This window comes from Caretta caretta, chromosome 3, assembly GCF_965140235.1.
Source record: "Caretta caretta isolate rCarCar2 chromosome 3, rCarCar1.hap1, whole genome shotgun sequence".
In the NCBI taxonomy this organism is placed as follows: domain Eukaryota; kingdom Metazoa; phylum Chordata; order Testudines; family Cheloniidae; genus Caretta; species Caretta caretta.
The window spans coordinates 26,821,213-26,843,928 of NC_134208.1; the positions used below are offsets into that span (position 1 = coordinate 26,821,213).

General features: G+C 39.2%; 1 protein-coding gene across 3 annotated transcripts in view; it reads right to left on the reverse strand.

Moving 5' to 3' along the window:
• DDX1 (DEAD-box helicase 1) overlaps nt 1–22,049 on the reverse strand; it is a 35,456-nt gene extending 13,407 nt beyond the window's left edge. The window contains exons 1-15 of one of the 3 annotated variants that reach the window (XM_048845541.2): nt 21,878–22,049; nt 19,053–19,104; nt 18,299–18,362; nt 15,995–16,024; nt 14,952–15,048; nt 14,016–14,063; nt 10,206–10,289; nt 9,775–9,858; nt 9,219–9,295; nt 7,889–7,961; nt 7,722–7,798; nt 6,604–6,718; nt 5,827–5,965; nt 2,992–3,052; nt 588–686 (exon numbers count right to left, since the gene is read on the reverse strand). In XM_048845541.2, the coding sequence (XP_048701498.1) occupies nt 588–686; nt 2,992–3,052; nt 5,827–5,965; nt 6,604–6,718; nt 7,722–7,798; nt 7,889–7,961; nt 9,219–9,295; nt 9,775–9,858; nt 10,206–10,289; nt 14,016–14,063; nt 14,952–15,048; nt 15,995–16,024; nt 18,299–18,362; nt 19,053–19,104; nt 21,878–21,893 (1,116 nt within the window). In that variant the 5' untranslated portion in view covers nt 21,894–22,049. Of the gene's footprint in view, nt 1–587; nt 687–2,991; nt 3,053–5,826; nt 5,966–6,603; nt 6,719–7,721; nt 7,799–7,888; nt 7,962–9,218; nt 9,296–9,774; nt 9,859–10,205; nt 10,290–14,015; nt 14,064–14,951; nt 15,049–15,994; nt 16,025–18,298; nt 18,363–19,052; nt 19,105–21,509; nt 21,764–21,877 lie in introns of those variants that run through there. The other 2 variants (XM_048845542.2, XM_048845543.2) reach the window with 2 other exon arrangements.
• Between the last annotated feature and the right edge of the window lie 667 nt (nt 22,050–22,716).

The following is a 22,716-nucleotide window of genomic DNA, read 5'->3' on the forward strand; positions in this document are numbered from 1 at the left end:
ATTAGGTATTTTTCCATAGTACTTTTTTAATGTTTGCATTACATCGTATTACATCAAATCTTGTGATAGCTGCTTCTACCCAAGGGCTTTATAGAGTCACAAAGCTGGTTAGTCTCTAAGGTGCCACAAGTACTCCTTTTCTTTTTGCGAATACAGACTAACACGGCTGTTCCTCTAAAAGCTGCCTTTGAGGCTGCTACTTCCATGTAAGATTCCTCTGTTACAAGGTGAAAAGACTTCTTTTGAGAATAGCCATTTAAGTTTTTCTGAAGGTGAAGCTGTTTGAAAGCCTTGTGACCACTCATGGTCTCCATATTTCAGGGAGATGACTGGCTCAGTCCATACCTTGGATGCAATGCAAGTGCAGGAATGGGGCATGCTGCATTTACAAACACTAACTCGTATAACTAACCCTGAAACACAAGGATATTGAGCTGTCACGAATGCATTTACATACATAATTGCTTTAACTCTAGGGCAATGAAAACTTCATTTTTAACAGTAAATCAAATTGCCATAGATAAGTTTTGTTCTCACAAGCAATACCACAATGTATAAACCTAAATATGAGTTTTTTCTTTACTTACAGCTTCATCAAGAACCAGGAATCTAACTTGAGATAAGTTAAGCTTTCCAGTTGACACCAAGTCATCCAACCTTCCAGGGGTTCCCACAACTATGTCCACCTATAAAATATAAAAGGTTTTTTAAGTACATTTAGCAAGTCAAAACTTAACACTAAATTTAGGAAATTCCATGCAGAGTCGGAGTGTTGCGATTAAGGTTGCACAACCTTTTCCATTAAAAGACCATGTTTTCAGTTGCTGTTAGCTTTATAACTTATAACTATATCTGGTTCACACTAAATATCTTTGGAACCACTGTAGCTGAAACTTTCAACTGTTTCAGACAACAAGGTTGATGAAAGGGAAAAAAAAATCTTCCAGTCACCTAACTGAGAAGCTCTAAGTCCTCCATGCATTGATGCAGAGACTTGATATTTTGCAAGGGGGCGGGGGGAGAATCACCTTTGTGATCAGTGAAATTATTTTTGCCATTCCTTTAACAATATATCTAAAATTTGGCCAAGCCAAAAAAAAAAAAAATCCCAATTAAAAAAACAAAACCCCTGCAGGGCCAGATGAGAGCTTTAGGGCAGAATGGTCTATAGCCAATAGGGCACAATCTCCTACAGAGCCTGAAATTGAACCCAAGAATGTTCAGTCTCTACACTATCAGCAAATACCTGTGAAACCCATTAATAAAATGGATATTGCATCCGCCTCTAGGGGCTGATCCACATTAGAGGATAACGGCCTACTTCTGCTACCAGTCCTCCATTTGCTTAAGTGGAAAAGGTCTGCTGTGGCCTCTAAGGGTTTAAACACACTGTTTATAACCTACATGATAGAAATCCCCCCCCCCCTTTTTTTTTTTTTAATTAATATAAAGGTTGCAAAGTCAAGTACCCAAATGGCAAGAAAAGCCAGCATTAAGGCTGCCTGTGCAACCTTATTTGGCCCCCTAGTATGTATGCATTATATGATACCAGTTTAATTACATGATCACACACTATTTTTTTCAACAGGACCCTAGCCTTGTTTAGTGAGCAGGATGGATGGTGTTCAGGGGATGAATCACAGTGGAGTAATGAATGAGCCTGTTATTTCTAGGCACAAAGCCAAATGTACTCCAATGCATTTTATAGATACATATGGGATGTGTTTCCCATATCAAGAACTGCAGTCACTTCTGGGGTCAAACAGTAGCAGATTAGCACAGACACACTAAACAAAAGCTTAAGACTGAAAAATGAATAAGACTGCAGAGAATATTTAGGTAAACTAAATGTCAGACATTGTATCTATTAGAATGCACCAGAAAGAGGATTCTAATTTGTAAATCTCTTGAGTTTGAAGAGGTGAAAGGACAGTTTTCACTAAATCTATAAAGCAGACAGAACATAGTAAAGGTTAGAATTTCTTTAAGACACTAATAACGACCTCGTGCTATAGGACCTTTAATTACTGTATGTGCTTAGGACCTTGGTTTTTACAACTGCTCTGAAAGATTGTATCTTCAGCAACACGATGTTTAACACCATGCTGGGGCTCAGGTTCTGATCCAATACAGACAGAAAACAGTCATTTCCTTTAGTGCCTTTATTTTCCTTAAACGTATCCCATACAAGAATAATACCGCTTAGCTTAGGAGACCTGACAGGATTATGGCTGGAGGTGATACGATTTTGTCTTGGTCTATGAATTACCTTACTCATAAATGCACCTGCTTTTCTTACAGAACATAAGGTTTGTATTTCCCCCCACCCACCAGGTTTAATTCTGCTAGTTTCCAGACATCCAATTAAGGCTCTATGTTTTGAGGCCCATGTGTCTCAATGCCCAAAGCAAAAAGCTATTTAGTGTTACAGTAAGCCAGCATTACCATGGCCTACATAGGTAAAAACAACAGCAGCATGACAGTAAAGCTTATGTAATGAAACCCTTCCTCACATCTCCTCCAAAACAGGGGAAACAGGGAGGAGGAGGAGACGACGACAAATTAGGATCCTTTCTTGGTGAAAAACCAATAGATGCAGTTTCCAAACTAATCTAGAGACAGAACACAATTCCTGAAAAGCAGTACACGTATTTAGATAATCGGGTACACAGCTACAACTATGAATTGTGTTAGGTTTTTGGAGAATTTTTTTTTCTTTTCTTCTTCTTCTTCTTCTCCCCCAGAACTGAATGACTAAAGTTAACAGCCTTAATACAAATTAAAAACTATTTGCCTTACCTGGCTTAATTTGATCAATTTCTCTGTCTGAGGGAAACAAAACACTAGAATACCACAGTAGTTGGGCAACATACCACTCATTTCATTTTATCAGACTTACAGAAGCTATATGGAGTGCAACGTTGTCAGGGAATTTGGGCTGTGGAACACCACAACTATAAAATTTAAGTTAGTGATAAGAACACAACTTACACCATTTTCCAGAATAGAAAGTTGATCTCTTGCAGCAACACCACCAATAATTAGGAGTTCCCTAAAACAGAATTGTAGAAAAAAAACTTAGTTTTTGAAACTTTTATATTTGTACGTTATAGACATATCTTATTCTCCAGACTGTGGCCCTTTGCGTATCCAACAGAGTAACTAATCAGCTGGCTTGGTATTCTGTACACCATTATCTATACGTACCTCACGCTAGAGAACTGTGTTTAAGGAGATTACCCAGAGCTCTTCTTCACCTCTGTGTGAGCTTGAAAGCTTGTCTCTTTCACCAACAGAAGTTGGTCCAATAGAAGATATTACCTTACCTACCTTGAAACTCCAATATCCTGGGACCAAAGACAGCTATAACACTGCATATTTTTAAAGAGACTGATAAAAATACTAACTTGTTTTAAACTAAGCATCAAGAAAAAAAAAATAGCACTGGATAAAATTGTGACCTACAATACATATGCACATATTTAAGACCAGAATGTGATTGAAATTCACACTTCTGGAATTAAACAAACAGTAGCAAAATGTAAAAAAAGGAATGTGAAATTACAAGAGTGACAAATGCATTAAACATCCCTATCCTTTCAAAAGATATGTATAAGATTAAACGTACACTATATAATTTATGACATGTTAAATTATGTTCTCAGAAATTATGAATGCAGCGAGCTATACATACACTAATCAAATCTTCTAGCTCTACAATTCAGTGCTCTCTTTTTAAATGTAGTCTTGAGTTTGCTAATGTTTCTTCATTTGATCAAAATATTTTTTAGGTAAAAAAACTACTTTAACAAAAAACCACACCACCTCCATAATGAGCATCCACATATAAACCACGTGACTTGTGCCCTGATTACACTAGAGCAAAAGAAACACAGGTCTATTGTACTAGTTCATTTGTAATGGGGCTATAATAACCTGCAAAAGCAAAACAAGGAGAGCTAATAATTGATGTTAAGAAGGCTGAGGTATTTAATGCCTATTTTGCTTTAGTCTTCACTAAGTAGTAGTATGGTGGCCAGCTACTCTATGTAATTAATATTAACAAGGGGGAAGGAACGCATGTAAAAATAAGGAAAGAACAGGTCAAAAGAACATTTAGGTAAATTATATCTATATTTAAAGAGGCAGAACCTGATGAAATTCACCCAAGGATAGTTAAGGAACTAGCTGAAACAGAGGACTAGAAAAGGGCAAACACAGATAGGTGCTATAAGAAGAGGAACAAAGAGGATCCAAGGAATTATAGACCAGTCAGCCTAACTTTAATACCTGGAAACATACTGAACAAATTAAACATTTTGTAAGCACCTAGACGATAACAGGTTATGAGGAATAGTCAGCATGGATTTATTGGAAACAAAATCATGCCAAACCAACCTAATTTCCTTCTCTATGGTTACTGGCCTAGTGAATTGGAGGAGGGGTGAAAGGGGGGGGGGGAAAGGAAGGGGAAGAGAGAAGAACACTAAAATCATGATATATCTACTAGTCAGGCTTCTGATACAGTCCCACATGACATTCTCACAAGCAAGTTAAGGAAACGTGGTCTATCAGAAGTTACTATAAAGTGGGTGCACAACCGGATGAAACACCATACTCAAAAAAAAGAGTAGTTATCAATGGTTTGCTATCAAACTGGGAGGGCATATCTAATGGGGTTTCACAGGGATCAGTCTATCCAATATTTTCATTAATGTTTGGATAATGGAGTGGAGAGTCTGCTTAGAAAATATGCTTATGACGTCATTAAGCTGGGAGGGGTTGCAAGCACTTTGCAGGACAGGATTAGAATTCAGAATAACCTTGACAAACTGGGGAATTGGTCTGAATTCAACAAGTTCAAACTACTACACTTGATGGGGTATGTATGTGGAAATTAAATGCACAACTATCACCTGGGGAATAACTGGGTTGGTGGTGGTACTTTTGGAAAGGATCTGGGGGCTAGAGTGAACAAAAAACTGAATGAGTCCACAATGTGATGCAACTGTGAAAAAGTCTCTTATTCTGGGTTGTATTCATAGTAGTGTCATATGTAAGACATGGGAAGTAGTTATCCTCCTCTACTTGGCACTAGTGAGGCCTCAGCTGAAGCACTGTCTCCAATTTGGGGTGCCACCCTTTCAGAGAGATGGGGACAAACTGAAGGGAGTCCAGAGGAGATCAACAAAAAGTTGTCAGGGGCCACTGAAATTAGGAAAAGAAATAAATGGGCTTAATTTGGGAGATTTAGGCTAGGTACTAGGAAAAGTTTCTAAACTATATGGGTAATTAAGTATCGGAGTAGGTTACCTAAAAGGTTGTGGAATATCCATAATTGGGGTTTTTAAAAAACAGGCTGAACACGAACACACACACACACACACACCCCCTCAGCAATGGTCTCTAGGTATACTTGATCCTGCCTCAGTGCAGGGAAGTTGCACTTGACCGCAAGGTCCTTTCTAGACCTACACTTCTATGATACTGTGATTACTTGTTTTCTTCCATTTTTCAAACTTAAGGGAGCATTAGACATACATTTGACAACCTAAGGCAAAACCCCAAACACACACCACATCAGGTAGAGATGGCCTAAAGAAATATCCACTGTTTGATGATCTAGCCTTGACGCTGCAACTATCCCCCTAATTTCCTCTCTACAATTTGCCCCAGTCTCCATCTGCTTCATCTTGGGGGCACATGAATCTTAAGGCTGACCCTGAAATCATACAACCTATTTGGATAGGTTTTGACATCATCCATACGGACCAAAAGTAACTGGAATGTTACCTGGATTGCAGATAACATTTGAAGAGATGTTACCTTAATTTAGGATTATCAACGTATTTCTTGAATTGTTTTACGTTGTTCAAAGTTTGTTCTGCTAACTCTCTGGATGGTTCCACAATTAATGCTTTTGGAGCATTAGGAAGGTTCTTTGTTTGAGCCACTTGTGCATTTCCTAGAGAACAAAACATTTGTAGTTGAGAGAGTTAAATTTCACATCTTTAAATTCATTGTTAGAAATAATTTTCCAGACTTGACAGTTCAAAAACAAAAAACGAAACAAAAAAAACACACCCTTGAGAATGCACCTTTTAAAGGAGTTATTTACTACATTTACAAAAAAAAAATCATTGCTATGGCCAACTTTACTCATTTGCAGCTAGTAGAAATCTTCACCTCCAGATGTACATTTTGTACTAAAAGTGTAATTCCCCACTTAAAAACAAATCAGAGCAAGACAAATGTTCATATTACCCATACAGCATGAACCATTCACTGGTCATCCTTTAATGAAAAACTGCTAATCCTTGAAGTGGGTGTCTTTTTATAATTAAGTTGAATTCCCATAAATTGGAGTTGGATATGCATAGACTAAATAGCTAAAAAATGCCAACTTCACATGAAGTATTAGACTATATAGAGTTAAGACTTAGGGTGAGATTTGCAAAAGTGCTCCATGTTAACCTAATTCTGCTCCAACTGAAGTCAATGGTCAAGCATCAAGTGTCTTTAATAGGCACAATTAGGCCAATTCAAAGCCTTTCTGAAAAATCCCACTTAGTCTCCAGACTATCCTTCCCCCCAAAAACATACCTGCGTGCTGCGATTTCAGAACATTTCCATCAGGAGCTTTGCAAAGAGCAATAAATCCATCCTTTGGTGGAAACTTAAAGTCTTCTTCACCAAAATTGAATTTCAATTCAGCATTCTGAAGTAAGTAAGTAAATAAGTAATAAATAAATAAATAAATAGTTTCACAAAACATTTCAGACATTGTGATAAAATTATATTATATATAATCACTTCCATAAAATATTTGTGGGAATCAGCCATAAGTCTATAGTAACATAGTAAAGCTTTTTAATCTTTTAAAAAAAGCACACCTCACAAAAGTGAGTTGTAAACAAAGCTGAACATAAACCGTCTGATGGAGAGTTTGGATTCGTTTGTCTATTTCCGGCTCTTACTTGTGGGGTGTTTAAGATATCGGTTTTCTTCTGAATCAAAGTCTCCAATTTTAATATGACGTAAGCCCCTTGTGAACTTCAATATTTTAACCATGCCTGACTCATTGAGTAGAACTGCCTTTTAAACTGCATAAATTGATTGCATCATATCTAAGTCTTTGACTGCCCTGAAAAGTTTCACTGAAGGGACTTCATACATTAGACATACATCATAATAATTGACAGCATTTACAACTTAATAATCAGTGGAGAATGCTACACTAATGCACTGTTGTAACATTAGGGTTGAGAATTTAAAAGAAAGAGTTAAGGTTCTTAGCAAATTTTCCCACCTACATTATACGCTAGCATTTTTGGCTATTCTTTTAACTGTTAAGTTACTCAATGGTTATAGAGTGGGTGGACAAGACAGTAGTGCTGAGAGAATTAAATGTTTACTTTAATATTGCAAAATGCAAACTTACACTAATTTGTTTACCAAATCTGAGAAAAGTTAAAACCCTAACCCTTCCACACAGTACTCCATTTCTGTGAGAGGACAACTTCATCAGCAGATTGCTGATAGAAAAGATGCAAGGAGCAGAGTGGCCAATGAGGTGGAGATAGTAACCAAGGCAAGAATGTATAAGATTTTATATAAAAAGAATAGTTACTGAGTATGATCAATACTGGATATTTAAAACTGGATTGGAACAATTCTCACGTGATTATATATATTATATTTGTGACGGATTCATAACTTACCTTCAGAACACAGGCTGCAAAGAGTGCTTGGCTCTTTATATGTGGTGGGATTTCAAATGCAATGCCAAGGTCTTTCCCTGAGAACATAATACATGTAAAAACAATTAGGGTGAAAAGTTAGACTGTCAAAAGAAGAAGAAGAAAAAAAATAATAAATCAGAACTTACCATTTTTGGAGAACTTTATTTGCCCCTTGTCTATATCCAGATAGCACCCAACTGTATCATGCATAGTGAATTCCTACAATGGAAGACAGATTGAAAACAGAACAAACTGATTTAGAGTAGTTTTTCTTTTTTTTTAAAATAAAATGTAAAGTGTTCAGATTGTTAATCTTCAGAGTTTATCTGACCCAAACTGCTTCACAAGCAGATACTGTTTTGAATTTGATTTAACACCCACAACTCTTCTCTGAACAGCACACTTTTCCTCAAAATATAAGTGTGTTAGAACAGACAAAATTGGCATCTTAACATACTTAATGTTACAAGAAAGTCTGATTTCACATAATTAGTTTGTTCATAAAACCAAAAATATACTTTTGGAATAGATTCAAGTGTGAGTGGAAGTGCACTAAATATGGATTTATTAGACACGCAATCTCAGTTTATGACAAATCATGCAAGCCTACTTCCATGTCAATTTATACAGGTACAAACAAGAGATTGCACTGAACATCTTCCAAAAATATTTAACGTAGCACCTCTTCAATAACCCCTGGGTTATTATAAAATACTTCAATTTTAGTAATCAGAAAGTTTTTTTTTTTTTTTTTTTAACAGCTGCAAAAGCTGCAATGCATAAGCTTTGGACAGTTCACCAATAATATTAAAGATAATTATTAAAATTAGGTTTCTGCTGAGTTACTCAGATTCATATACATTGTGTCAGAGGAATTCAGATAACTTCAGAAGCTTGCATGCCTAACTACAATTTCAAAAAGACTAGAACAGAAACCGGAAAAAGCAGTTTTAATGGGAAACAAAAATCCAATTCTCAACTGAACAGCTAAGATGTAAAAGGTTTAGGTCTGACTGATTTCATTGTATTGATATAGTGTGACCAAAAACAAACAAACATAGTGTGCAGTAAGTGAAGCAATAAGGTAATGTGAAACAAACTCCTTAATTACTGCTCAATGCAATACAAGGTCCTCATTGTGGTGGTGGTGAATACCCATAAGGAGATCAGTTGCATACAGGACAATGACGACAATGGAAAGAAAAGCCCCAGAAATAAGTCCAGGAGGTGAGACTATTTCTTCACTTTATACGTAGCTGTAAGTTTTAAGATGTGGGCCTGTTGGGTCAGTATGCTTGTGTAAATAATATAGCACAAATCTGGAATTTTTATGTTTAATTCAATGCCTGGCCTTTAAAGCAGCAATCTATATTATACATATGGTACAGTATGTGGCTAACACAAATATTTTAATTTCTAAAATGGATGTTATTTACTAGAAATAACATTTCTAGCCACTTAATGATTGAAACTTACCTCACCATAACTGTCAAACTGTTTGTTATGTGACTTCTTTCCAGTTCCACCATAGCCAAAGCCAAATTTGTCAGTGCCTAAACTCAAGTTAAACAATATCATTGTTACTGTTCAAGTTGCAGGTCACAGATCCTTTTTTGCTACCATCTCAAACCATGTCAGACTCAACTGTTTGGATTTCCATCGTGCAAGGGAACATCACTTGCTTTTAAATAATTTTCACTGCCTTGGTGCACCCTCGAACACCATCTCTAAGATGGCATGCTGACTTTTTTCAGTCTCTACTCATCTATATTTTAATCAACTATGAAAATAGAAACAGAAAGTGAGAGTGTATCCCCTCTGCAGGCAGATCTCTTCCTGGCTGCTTAGCAGTGTTTGAATGAAAAGAGTTCTACATCCATGGGTTTGCTCTCCCTCCAATGCAATCCCCACAGATGTCCCCTCTACTTGTTCTCTGGAAGACTGGAGCAGGAGATTATATGCTCTCTATGGCACTGACCCCTGTAGACCAGCTGAACTTCAGAATTTTTTATTTTATGAAGAAAAAACTCACCCAAATCCAATGAAGCCTGCATAGTGGCCCACCCAGTTCTGCACAAGCCCTGGTCATGACAGGATACTTCATAATAATATTTTCCTTAAAAAAATAAAGTAAAAAAAAAAAAAAAAAAAAAGAGGACATATACAACATTTAAATTTGAGTTTCATCAAAGCAGTTAGCTTGGTTACGTCAAGAGGAAGACTGAAGGATTTTCTGGTAAGATAATTAGTAAAACAACTTGAATATGCAAAAGTACATTTCTTCTTAAGGTCTTCAATCTGTATAAGACTGTGAGCCAGTGTACATTAGCCCAGATCCACAGTGACTATTCTGAATGCAACCAACTTAAACTGAGAATAGTTGACAAGGTAGAAAGTCAAAGATACTCAAGTTTCAGAAACTCATTGTTTTCAGAATGCATACTTAAATCATTTTATAGCTACCTTTAGTCACTCCTTTAGTTGTTCTGCATCCATGCCATTCCTTTATCTCCCTGCTTTGGCAACACAGACCATCTGATCCAATTGCTGAACAAGACAAAACAATCAGAACGTAAACATTTTAGAGTAGCTTTCATAAATGCTTCTTTTCTACAGGCAAGACCATAAATTTGAAAAGCAATTGTGTCCCAACTTGAATCTAAGTTAGTCTTTATTCCTTCACAATGGGGGAAGTCACTACATTTTGACCAGCTTCCTATCCATCATTTGGAAGACAATCATAGTTCAATGATATTTTGTATTAACTGGCATTTAACCACTGCCTCTTCACAGTCATAGATATTAAGGTCAGAAGGGACCATTATGATCTAGTCTGACCTCCTGCATAATGCAGGCCACAGAATCTCACCCACCCATTCCTGCGAAAAACCTCTCACCTATGTCTGAGCTACTGAAGTCCTCAAATCATGGTTTAAAGACTTCAAGGTGCAGAGAATCCTCCAGCAAGTGACCTGTGCCCCATGCTACAGAGGACAGTGTCAGAGGAAGGCAAAAACCCTCCAGGGCCTCTTCCAATCTACCCTGGAGGAAAATTCCTTCCCAACCCCAAATATGGCGATCAGCTGAACCCTGAGCATGTGGGCAAGATTCACCAGCCAGATACGCTGGAAAGAATTCTCTGTAGTAACTCAGATCCCACCCCATCTAACATCCCATCACAGGCCACTGGGCCTATTTACCATGAATAGTTAAAGATCAATTAATTGCCAAAATCATGTTATCCCATCATACCATCTCCTCCAGAAACTTATTGAGTTTAATCTTGAAGCCAGATAGGTCTTTTGCCCCCACTGCTTCCCTTGGAAGGCTATTCCAGAACTTTACTCCTCTGATGGTTAGAAACCTTCGTCTAATTTCAAGTCTAGACTTCCTGGTGGCAAGTTTATATCCATTTGTTCTTGTGTCCACATTGGTACTGAGCTTAAATAATTCCTCTCCCTCTCCAGTATTTATCTCTCTGATATATTTATAGAGAGCAATCATATCTCCCCTCAACCTTCTTTTGGTTAGGCTGAACAAGCCAAGCTCCTCGAGTCTCCTTTCATAAGACAGGTTTTCCATTCCTCGGATCATCCTAGTAGCCCCTTTCTGTACCTGTTCCAGTTTGAATTCATCCTTCTTAAATATGGGAGACCAGAACTGCACACGGTATTCCAGATGAGGTCTCACCAGTGTCTTGTATAATGGTACTGGTGAGACCTCATCTGGAATACTGTGTGCAGTTCATGTTTCAGATGTGAAGAGATACAGCAAGTGTGCACACAACTCCAAGTATGTGGTACAAAAACTGTTAGTGGTTGGACGGTTTTAGTGTATCCTATATTACAATTGTGATAAATTTCTGTCTGGTTTCCTAACAACTCATATGATAGTACCATGTTAATCTGCAAGAATTCTCTCGTGACAGCGTTATTTATGGCTACACAGACAACACAATCCTTACCACAAAAGGACCACAGAATTATATATTCATGTCACAAAGGCATGAAAGTCAGCCCTACAACAAGCATAGCATGAAACTCATACTGAAACTCAGCTCCATTTCGACTGAGATCAAGTTGACATTTGACAATGTCAGTATAGAAGGCAAGCGTCAGACTGTGAAAAGTTTGTATCCTACTTTAATGGTGCTTTATAAAAATACACAGTGCTTAAAAATTGTTCAAACACTGCAGTTTCTTCACATTGCTAATCCACTATTAAAATGGACAGAAACCTGATTCAGCCTTTTACAAAGAACTCATGTGGAGAAATGCTATGGCCAGGAGTGTATCTGACCGTTGCTTTGACACTTCAATTTTCAACAAGAGTAATTTATAGATTGGTCTAGCATAACACAGGCCAGAGAACTTCAGCAAGTAATCTCCACATTAAGCCCATAATAAGCCATAGTTCAAACAGAAGTTACCTCGGATCTTTTTCTAGGTATGTCTACTACACTTAAAATGCTACAGCTGTGCTGCAGCACAGATACTACCTATGCTGACAGGAGGGATTCTCTTGTTGGTGTAAGTCAGGGGTAGGCAACCTATGGCACGTGTGCCAAAGGCGGCAAGCGAGCTGATTTTCAGCGGCACTCACACTGCCTGGGTCCTGGCCACTGGTCCAGGGGGCTCTGCATTTTAATTTTAAATAAAGCTTCTTAAACATTTTTAAAAACCTTATTTACTTTACATACAATAGTTTAATTATAGACTTATAGAAAGAGACCTTCTAAAAATGTTAAAATGTATTACTGGCATGTGAAACCTTAAATTAGAGTGAATAAATGAAGACTCGGCACACCACTTCTGAAAGGTTGCTGACCCCTCATGTAAGTAATCCACCTCCCTGAGAGGTGGAAGTTTGGAAGAATTCTTCCCTCGACCTTGTGCTGTTTACACTTGGATTAGGTCAGTCTAACTATGTTGCTCAGGAGTAGGGATTTTTCGCACCCCTGAGCGACGCAGCTAAGCCAACTTAATTTTCTAGTGTTGACCAGGCCCTAGTCTTGACTAAAAGGATTCAAATGCTGGAGAATCCACCATATTCCTAGGCAAGTCATATCAATGGTTAATTACTCTTGCTGTTAAAATTTCTCACCTTATTTCTAGTTTGAATGTGTCTAGATTAATCTTCCAAGTACTGGAAGTCATTATGCTGTGCCTTTGGTTTTTTGCCATATTAAAGAGAGAAATATACTATCAGAAATCAAGCCCTTATAGACTCTTTACATCTCCTCTTAACCTTCTCTTGGATGAAACTAAAAAAAAAAAAAAAAAAAAAGTTTCTCACCATAGGCATGATTCCAAACCCTTAATAATTCTCATCTCTCTTTTCCGAACCCTTTCCAGCTTTTCCAACATCATTTTTTGAAGTGTGAAAACCAGAACAGAACACAGTAGTCCAGTAATGATATCCCTAATGCTATATTCAGAAACGATATCAACTCCCTACTCTTACGTGACATTCACCAGCTTATAAGTAGTGAACATGATCCTTGGATGCATAACTCATCTGTTGGAATTGCCATATGGTGGATCCAATGTGGACAACCATTCTACTCACATTTCATAAGCACCCCCTGCCCGAAGGTCCTTCGTGCTAAACTCTGCCTCCTTGGTCTTGATAATGAACTCTTACTAAAAATTAGTTCTCAGCCATCACTTACATAAAATTGATATACTGAAGATATCTACATCATCCTGATTTCAGAGGAAGATTTAACATCTTCCCTCCTCATGAAAAAAGTCACTCTCTCAAGGACAGGCAGCCTAAACTTTTTCTAGTCCTGGGGTATTACGAATAAAAATAAAAACCCTTTAAAGATAACATTGTATTGTTGGTCCACATTTCACAAACTATTGATCTTCATTTGTTTCCCCTTAATATACACCAATATTAACTTTCATTTTTTGTGGGTCTGAAAAGAAGCACTTCATATTAAATTGTAACTTTGAATGTTTCTCATGGACCATATCCAACCTGCTCCTTCTGTAAATCTGTTTGAGAATAAGGAGCCTATGATAAAAATAAAATAAATAAAAAATAAAAACCAACCCACAAAATACTCAGAAACATGCCCCCACTCTACCCTGGAGCCCTTAAGTAGTCCACTGAAATCAGTAAGCTACTTACACTAGTGAAAGATGCATGCCTAGGTCTTATTTTCAGTTACATTCAAAATCAGCTTATACCTCTATTTACAGACTGCATTTTACAATTTAATAAATATTGGTTACTCATTCTTACAGCATTGAGAAGACAACTTACCAAAAGCTGATCCTCTATCGTATGGGTTCATCTGCCATTTGTTGAGTACTATTAAAATAAATAAATAGTCAGTCAGTCAGTCCAGCTAGCATTAAGAACCTACAAGGTGTAAATATGTAAGTCAACTGTATTTTGGTACATGGTCTTACTGCATTTCAGTTCAGAGAATAAGTTCTTGAACTGTTAGGCCCAGATCTTACAAACCTCCTGGCTTTGTCATGGTTTTGGCAGTACAGAAAATATTCTAAAAACATAAGGAATTTTGAATGCTGTTGCTGTATACGCAGAGTATTCACTTTTCAGATATCTTGTATTGGTTAAAGTAACATTCCAGTTAGTTGTATTTTATTTATATTCTAGTGTACCTTGCGGAGACAGCTGTAACAAGTCAAGTTTCTGACTTTATTCTGCACACATATAAAGCTATTTATGAAGATATAGTTTGTGTACAAACTATAAGAAAAATAAGATCCCTTTTTATTGGATGGCCAACTTAAACCTGCAAAAATACAAGTTTTAAAACAAAATTCTATGGCAGTTAGGTCTACAAGTCCTTTCCACACGTATTACAGTGGTTTGGTTCTTAGAGTAAGTTCTTTCAAGCAGTACCATTTTTTCCCCCCAATGCACTTGAACTGTACCTAGTGCAACTGGGGCTCAAACTGTAATTGGAGATTGAAAACTGTTGCAACATGAACACATTGTGACAGCTCCAAAGTCATCCCTACAAATCTCTACATTTTGTATAACTTACTATACATAGACCTTGGTTAAATAAATGCCCAAATTCTATTTTTTTTTAAATAGCTGTACTTTAACTAAACAGGACTTAATAGAATGAAGTATATTCAGTTTCAACATTTCAAATGGCACAAGATTATATTGTACATATAAAATACATATTATACACAAGATTAGTTAAGTGAACAGACTTACCTGCCCCACCAGTTTTGATAGTAGTTTTCCCCTTTTTGCCTTCCTGCTGGTCCTTAAGGGTTTCATAAACAATCTGGATAACTGGGATGCTGAAAGCCTAAAAATACAAAGATCTTTTGACACTGAAGAAATACATCATATGTTAAGCCACAAAAAAACTATGCATAAAAGACAGATGTTATGATTTTCTAATTCTGGTGTTTAAAAATCAAAGCTGCCTAGTCTAGTTTTAAGCCATTTTATTTGTCAATAGAAATGTTTAATTTTAATTAAACAAACACTGCAACACACCAACACACCTTGCCCACCTGAATTGTATTAGTCTATATTAGGGTTGTCACCTTTCTAGTTCCACAAAACCGAACACCCTAGCCCCCCCATTCCCCAAGGCCCTCGCCCCACTCACTACATTCCCCCTCCCTCCGTGGCTTGCTCTCCAACCCCCTGCCACAGCCCAGTGAAAGTGAGTGAGTGCAGGAGGGGGTGAGGGCTCTAATTGAGGGTGAGGGCTCTCGGATGGGGCCAGAAATGAGAGTTTCAGGGTGCGGGAGGGGGCTCCAGGCTGGCGATGAGGGAGTGCGGGGGGAGGGGGGGGGTTGCAAGTTGAGGCTCTGGGGTGGGGCCAGGGATGAGGGGATCAGGGTGCGGGAGGGGGCTCGGCTTACCTCAGGCAGCTCCCGGTCAGCAGTGCAGTTGGGGGACTAAGGCAGGCTGCCTGCCTTTCCTGGCACCGTGCTAGGCGGGCCCGGGAAACAGCCAGCAGGTCCAGGTCCTAAGCAGGGGGGCAAGGAGGCTCCCCGTGCCAAGCCCCTGCCTAGGGGCCAGGCCTGCTGTCTGCTTCCAGGGCATAGCATGGTGCCAGCCAGGACAGGTAGAGACTAGCCTGCCTTAGTGCTGAAGCTCCACTGACTGGTCTTTTAATGGCCCGGTCGGCGGTGCTGACTGGAGCAGCCAAGGGTGCCTTTTTGACTGGGTGCTCCAGTTGAAAACTGGAAACCTGGTCACTTCTAGTTTATATACTCAAATTAAGCCTGTTTACTTACACCAGTCTTTCCACTCCCAGTTTCTGCAGCCTGTGTGGGGGAGGAGGGGAAGAGAAGTTTCAGAAGCTACATTATATTGCTCCATAATACAACTTTACCAATTATTTAAAATTTATAATAACTTAAAATAAATAGTGAAATAAGTGAATATAAGTTTTTCTATAGTACACATCAGTATAGGTTAAGTGCTTTCCAGGTAAGTTAGATCTTGATAGTAAGATTTCCAGTAGACTTTCTGCTTTTCCTTGATTATAGGAGCTGCTGACTAGTTTTTTTTGTTTTTTAAACATAATATATATTTTTAACATACTGATCTGGTTATGATGGAAGTATTCTCAAAAAGAAGGGTCTTTCAACACATGATAAAGAAGTACTCCATAAGAAGAGATTCCCTCTACTGCAAGTGTTCAATTGCTTCTCTCTTCACTGAAATGCAACCTGCTACGTACTATTTTTCTGCTCATTGGACATTCACCACTCAAGGTGTCTGTTTTTCAACATTGTTGTACTGCATGCATACAGTTTGTGAAGTGCTCTCGTGTCCTGTACAACGAAAGCCACTGCATTTGTGTAATGTAATATTACTAAAGGTACCCAGGAGGGACTGTGTAGATGGGCGGGATGAACAATACTACTTGTGAGAGTCTCCTTTAGTTATCCAGAAATAATAGTGTCCTAAAGCACTCAAATTCTTTAAAGAGGTGTGAATTTAAGCAATAACTTCAAAGCTTGATTTTAATCAATTTAATGGTGGATGGAATGCTTAAATTACAAAAAAATTAAAAGCCCAAGAAAAAAAAAATACCCCAAACAGTGGTGTATTAAAAGAGGACACATGTCATAAATATAAAGGGAAGGGTAAACCCCTTTGAAATCCCTCCTGGCCAGGGGAAAGCTCCTCTCACCTGTAAAGGGTTAAGAAGCTAAAAAGGTAACCTCGCTGGCACCTGACCAAAATGACCAATGAGGAGACAAGATACTTTCAAAAGCTGGGAGGAGGGAGAGGAACAAAGGGTCTGTGTCTGTCTGTATGCTGCTCTTGCCAGAGACAGAACAGGAATGGAGTCTTAGAACTTTTAGTAAGTAATCTAGCTAGGTATGTGTTAGATTATGATTCCTTTAAATGGCTGAGAAAAGAATTGTGCTGAATAGAATAACTATTTCTGTCTGTGTATCTTTTTTGTAACTTAAGGTTTTGCCTAGAGGGGTTCTCTATGTTTTTGAATCTAATTACCCTGTAAGATATCTACCATCCTGATTTTACAGGGGGGATTTCTTTATTTCTATTTACTTCTATTTTTTATTAAAAGTCTTCTTGTAAAAACTGAATGCTTTTTCATTGTTCTCAGATCCAAGGGTTTGGGTCTGTGGTCACCTATGCAAATTGGTGAGGCTTTTTATCCAACACTTCCCAGGAAAGGGGGGGTGCAAGTGTTGGGAGGATTGTTCATTGTTCTTCAGATCCAAGGGTCTGGGTCTGTAGTCACCTAGGCAAATTGGTGAGGCTTTTACCAAACCTTGTCCAGGAAGTGGGGTGCAAGGTTTTGGGAAGTATTTTGGGGGGAAAGACGCGTCCAAACAGCTCTTCCCCAGTAACCAGTATTAGTTTGGTGGTGGTAGCGGCCATTCCAAGGATAACGGGTGTAATATTTTGTACCTTGGGGAAGTTTTGACCTAAGCTGGTAAAGATAAGCTTAGGAGGTTTTTCATGCAGGTCCCCACATCTGTACCCTAGAGTTCAGAGTGGGGGAGGAACCTTGACAACACATTTTAAGATAATTTATTTCTCTTTAGATTTCTAAAATACAAGAACAAATCCTATATTCTTTGTGCCCTTTTGGCGATACAAAATACAATATAAAGGATGACTCCATTATTATTGCTTTTGTTTCACCATTTCAGAGCAAGAGCTCTGAAAACATTAGTAAACTAATGATTCATTATGTCTGTAACATAAGACATGGGCAGCATTCTCCCCCATAAATGTAAACAAACGTGTTTGTCTTAGCTATTGGCTGAACAAGAAGTAGGACTGAGTGGACTTGTAGGCTCTGAAGTTTTACATTAAGGTTTTGTTTTTGAGTGCAGTTATATAAAAAATTCTACATTTGTAAGTTACACTTTCACGATAAAGAGATTGCACTAACGTAGTTGTAGGAGGTAAATTAAAAAGACACTGTAAAAAGATGAAATTGCAAATATTTGTAATGAAATGTAAATAATCCATCTACTGTACATTTAATTTTAAAATTGTAAGGCCATGAATTTTATTTCTGTGTAAACTGAACAGTTTAACATACATACCATAAGCACATCACCACCTCCTAGAATCAACGGGATAGACTCAGCTTGAATATCTGTGGGAAGACTGTAAAACCCTCAGTGTGAAACACAAGAGCTGACAGAGTAAAATGTCAGTCCCCTTGCATATCAGTTTACAGGAAGATTGTAATTGCAAAAGGAGGTCAAATTAACCAATTTAGTCAGTGTCCTGAAGTATTCAAACCTGCAATGTATTAATTTTGTCCATACAAGTGGAAATGTATTCAAAGAAAACTGAACTAGAAGCTGGAAACAGGGAGAAGCCACAATTATGCAACCAACCATTCAACTTCATTGGCAGCAGAATGAGACAAGCTAGCAAATGACCTGCATAACATCTGAAACCCAAGTTTGAAAACCACTAACTTCAGTGATTAAGATATTCTAGTTATCTGCTTCAGTAAACTCATCATAAGTACAATGAAAGTAAGGAGGAAAAAAAGCTTTTTGCAGAGAAAAGGCATCATAACATTGGCTGCAATCAAGACCTTACTCCTGACTTCCCCAACCTGGCTAACATCAGCTCTGCAATTACATTTATCAGATTTTCCAATCATTCGTAATAAAAGGAATACAAGAGATGCAACCGAAGATGCGGATAAAAAGGAAAAGACATGTATCTTTGCTGTTAAGTGAATAGAGAGACTGGATATTTCAGAAACTAAATTACACATCACTGAGACAAAATTTTGATGGAGATCTCCAGCTTATTAGGTATCTAAGCACTCATACTTACAGCCAGTCCATCTCCTCCACAGCTTGAGCTATCTCTGGCATAACACCCATCTCTATCAGAAAAACAAATGCATGCATTAGATATATCATAAGTCTGATGGCATTATTTTCAAATGCCAACCCTTCATGCAGTTCCAAAAAAGTGTTTTTATATTTTTGTCACAGTACCGTCTCTTCTTTAGTACCAACATGTTTTGCTTGAAATACGTTACTTTGTCCATTTCCTCTGTTGCGGTTGACAAGTGAAGATGGCGGGACTCGGAGTTCTTTACCCCCCATCTTTTTAGTGCCAAATTTTACCCTCGATGTGCAAGTGTGTCTCCACCTTGACATCAATGTGAACTGCATGTGCATAGCAGAGGGCAGAATTTTTCTATGCTCCAAAATCTCAACTCGGACCACGACAGAGATGCAAGTTATTTTCTAAAGAGCAAAGCTACCAATATTATATAGGAAATCAGGTTTTTAGACGTTAGACCTTTACTCCTCCTTTAGCAAGCACTAAAAGTGCCAAGATGGAAGAGGCTAGGAGTACTGCCACTGAAGGGCGCTCAGCCATAAAATAGGAAGCACGATATCACATCACTCTACAGTGGCTTTGTCCAATTAAATGTAAACTAACAGAGGTCCCATTTAAGTATTTTTACAGTAACACTCCCAAAATGAAAACATTTCTGCAACACAAACAGAAAGGTCTGTTTCCTATCACGTCCCAAACTCTCATTACTCCAGCATGAATGAAGACCGGAACACAGTTGCAATGAGTTTACCATTGACAGGTCAGTGTGAAATAAAAGTTTTTGCCCACTTCCAATTCTGCTACAGAGGATTTTAAAAGAAAACTATCAGAAGACACACCAACTTCTGTGTCTGGTGGTTATGAGTTATGCACAGTGAACAAGGCACACTCATAAGTTGATGGATGGACTCCATTACTTTCCCTCATGCAGTTCAATAAGGTGAATGAAGTGCAAAGATCTAACCAAACTCATTGATTGCATCACGTTGTCAAGCTGATTCTTCAGCTTCTGACCCACCTCTCTGCATGCAATTGCTCTGCACTTAATTCTCTTATATCTAAACATGAAATGTGCCCAAATTTTCGAAGGCTAAGAATCAGAGGAATAAACAGTTATCTGAAGGGAGGGGCCTGGCTAATTGGGCGTTCACAGTAGGCAAGCATTGACCCAACCATGACATGTAAGCAGCCAAAAAACCTCCCTCCCCTCAACACCAAGTTTTAAAACTATTCTAATCATTGTTGCATCTCAGCACCACTGTGACATATGAGTAAGCCACTTTCATATCTTAGTGCTATGTTTAAGTTGCTAGTGTCCTTTTAAACCAAGGTACTTCTATTTAAGAAGAAGTTAAATATTCTACATTTCTTTTTGAACAGTAAAAGGAATGACCTTAATTTCCTGAACAGTTAAATAAAACGCACGCAATTTGAAATTCTAACTATATTTTCATGTTGCCTGCTCATAAATGCAAAACTTGATGCCGGATTTAAAGAATTGTGAGGCAAACTACAATACTCAAGAAAGATGTGCAAACTCCTAGCAAGGAATGGCTATGCTTAGCTGTACCAAAGCACTATCATGATTGTATCTAGTTTAACTCTAATAATTGAAGACCACATAAACAATGTGACAGTCTCAAGTAATGAGGTTTCACAAAAGCAACGGTAGGTCCCTCCCTTCTCAAAAAAGAGATGATTTTTCCAGCTAAACTCTCACCATAAAGTCATGAAATTTTGGCCTCCTCTTTGTATCATTATATCTAATTCCTGGATTAAAGTTATGAAAACTTCATGATATGGAGAAGAATCTCTGATTTATTCAATGGTGTCCAAAGATACAGTTAGCATTACAGGAGAGTCTGAAGGAGTCTACAGTAAATCTCTGCAGTGAGAGTATAACTAAAGTACCAAATATCAGAAGTCTTCTTGTGACTACGATTTTGTTTTCCTTGATAATTTTCATCTGTCAGCATAAACATATGTTAAGATTCCACACAATTATGTTATTTGAATGTATTAGAAGAGTACTCAGACCAGGGGTGGACACCTGCCAGTATAAAATAAAAAAATAGCCGCAGTCCACTGTCGTGCGCAATTCAGTTATCATTAAACACCACTTACAGAACACTGAAGTCATGGGGGGAGAAGGGGATCTGACAAATATTTAAATGGTATAACCTCTTATAGTGAGCACCTACTTGAAAAACCCACAGCCCTTCTACTGCTATATCAAAAGCTACCCCCTTAATTTAATTAACACTAATTTATAACAAGTCAAATTATATAATGATTATTACACGCAACTGCAGCCAGCTTGGCCTAGGCCCTTATGACCCCTGTGAGGGAAGAAAGCTCGCCATCCTCAACCCCACGGCGAGGGGCAGCAATTTCCTACAGGCTGCGGTTACTGACACCGACTTTCATTGTTTTTCTTACCTCCTCATCACAAGCTGTTACCCCCGTAAGAACCCAAGCCCTCCTCGGCCTGTGACCTACACCAGCCCCTCGGACTAAGCGTGGCGAGGAAAGCGGGCTGCCCGAGGCCCCTGCGCGACGGGCCTGAGCCAGGGCAGATCCTGCCTGCTCGGGGACGCCTACGCCCGGCTCCCTTGGGGACCATGTAACGACAGACCGGGCATTACAAGGGAGTCTGCTGCTCCCCATCGGAGCCTCCGGGCTGGGCCCTTGGCTCCAGCTCGCCCACGGTGAGCCCGCCTCTCCACTCCCCGAGCAGCAGCAGCTCCTGCCGCACCCGCTGCCTGCGCAACCGCCGGCCGGCCGACCCCTGCCCCGGTGCCCCATACCAGAGAAAGCCGCCATCTCGGCGCCACGCAGACTCCTGCCTTTGCGGCCCGCTGCCCAGAGCGCGTAGAGCCGGTCCCCACGCCTTATCCCTCCGGGCTGCTCCGCGGCCAGACCGCACCGGTTCCGGCTGCGGAAATCACCCGGCCTGCGCTGAGTCCGACCTGAGCCCCGACACAAGCCTAACCGAGTGTCTGTCCTGAACCGTGACCTGGGACTCCAGCCATGGCCCAAACCCCGAGCCCGATCCGAGCCCGCTCCCTGAGCGAGCCAGTGGCTTGAGTTGTAACCCGGATCGCTGGCTACCGACCAACTCCGAAGCGGAGTTCCTGGTCTGGATCCTCACCCTGTACCCTGTCCTGTCTGACCCCGAGCCGACCTGCCCTGACTGACTCCAATCCCTCTAATCCCCGGACATGCCAGTCCCGACTGACCACGAACCCTGCACCTAATCCGAACCCAAACGGAGACTAACCAAACCGTGACCATTACGTGAATTTTAAATCGGCTGGTAAGCCTGAGACCATAAACCAAACAGAGCCCAAGTTCTGAACCCTCATTCAGACTCAGTGATGCCCACACCAAGAGTTCAAAACTGAAGAGTCAGGCTCCCAAATCTGAAATTATTAATTTGGAAAAATGATTCTTTTTGCCACAATTTCAGGGTACCTGCACTCTGTGCTCCAAGAAGGGCACTCACTCTAGACCTAATTACAGGTTTCAGAGGAACAGCCGTGTTAGTCTGTATTCGCAAAAAGAAAAGGAGTATTTGTGGCACTTTAGAGACTAACCAATTTATTTGAGCATGAGCTTTCGTGAGCTACAGCTCACTTCATCAGAT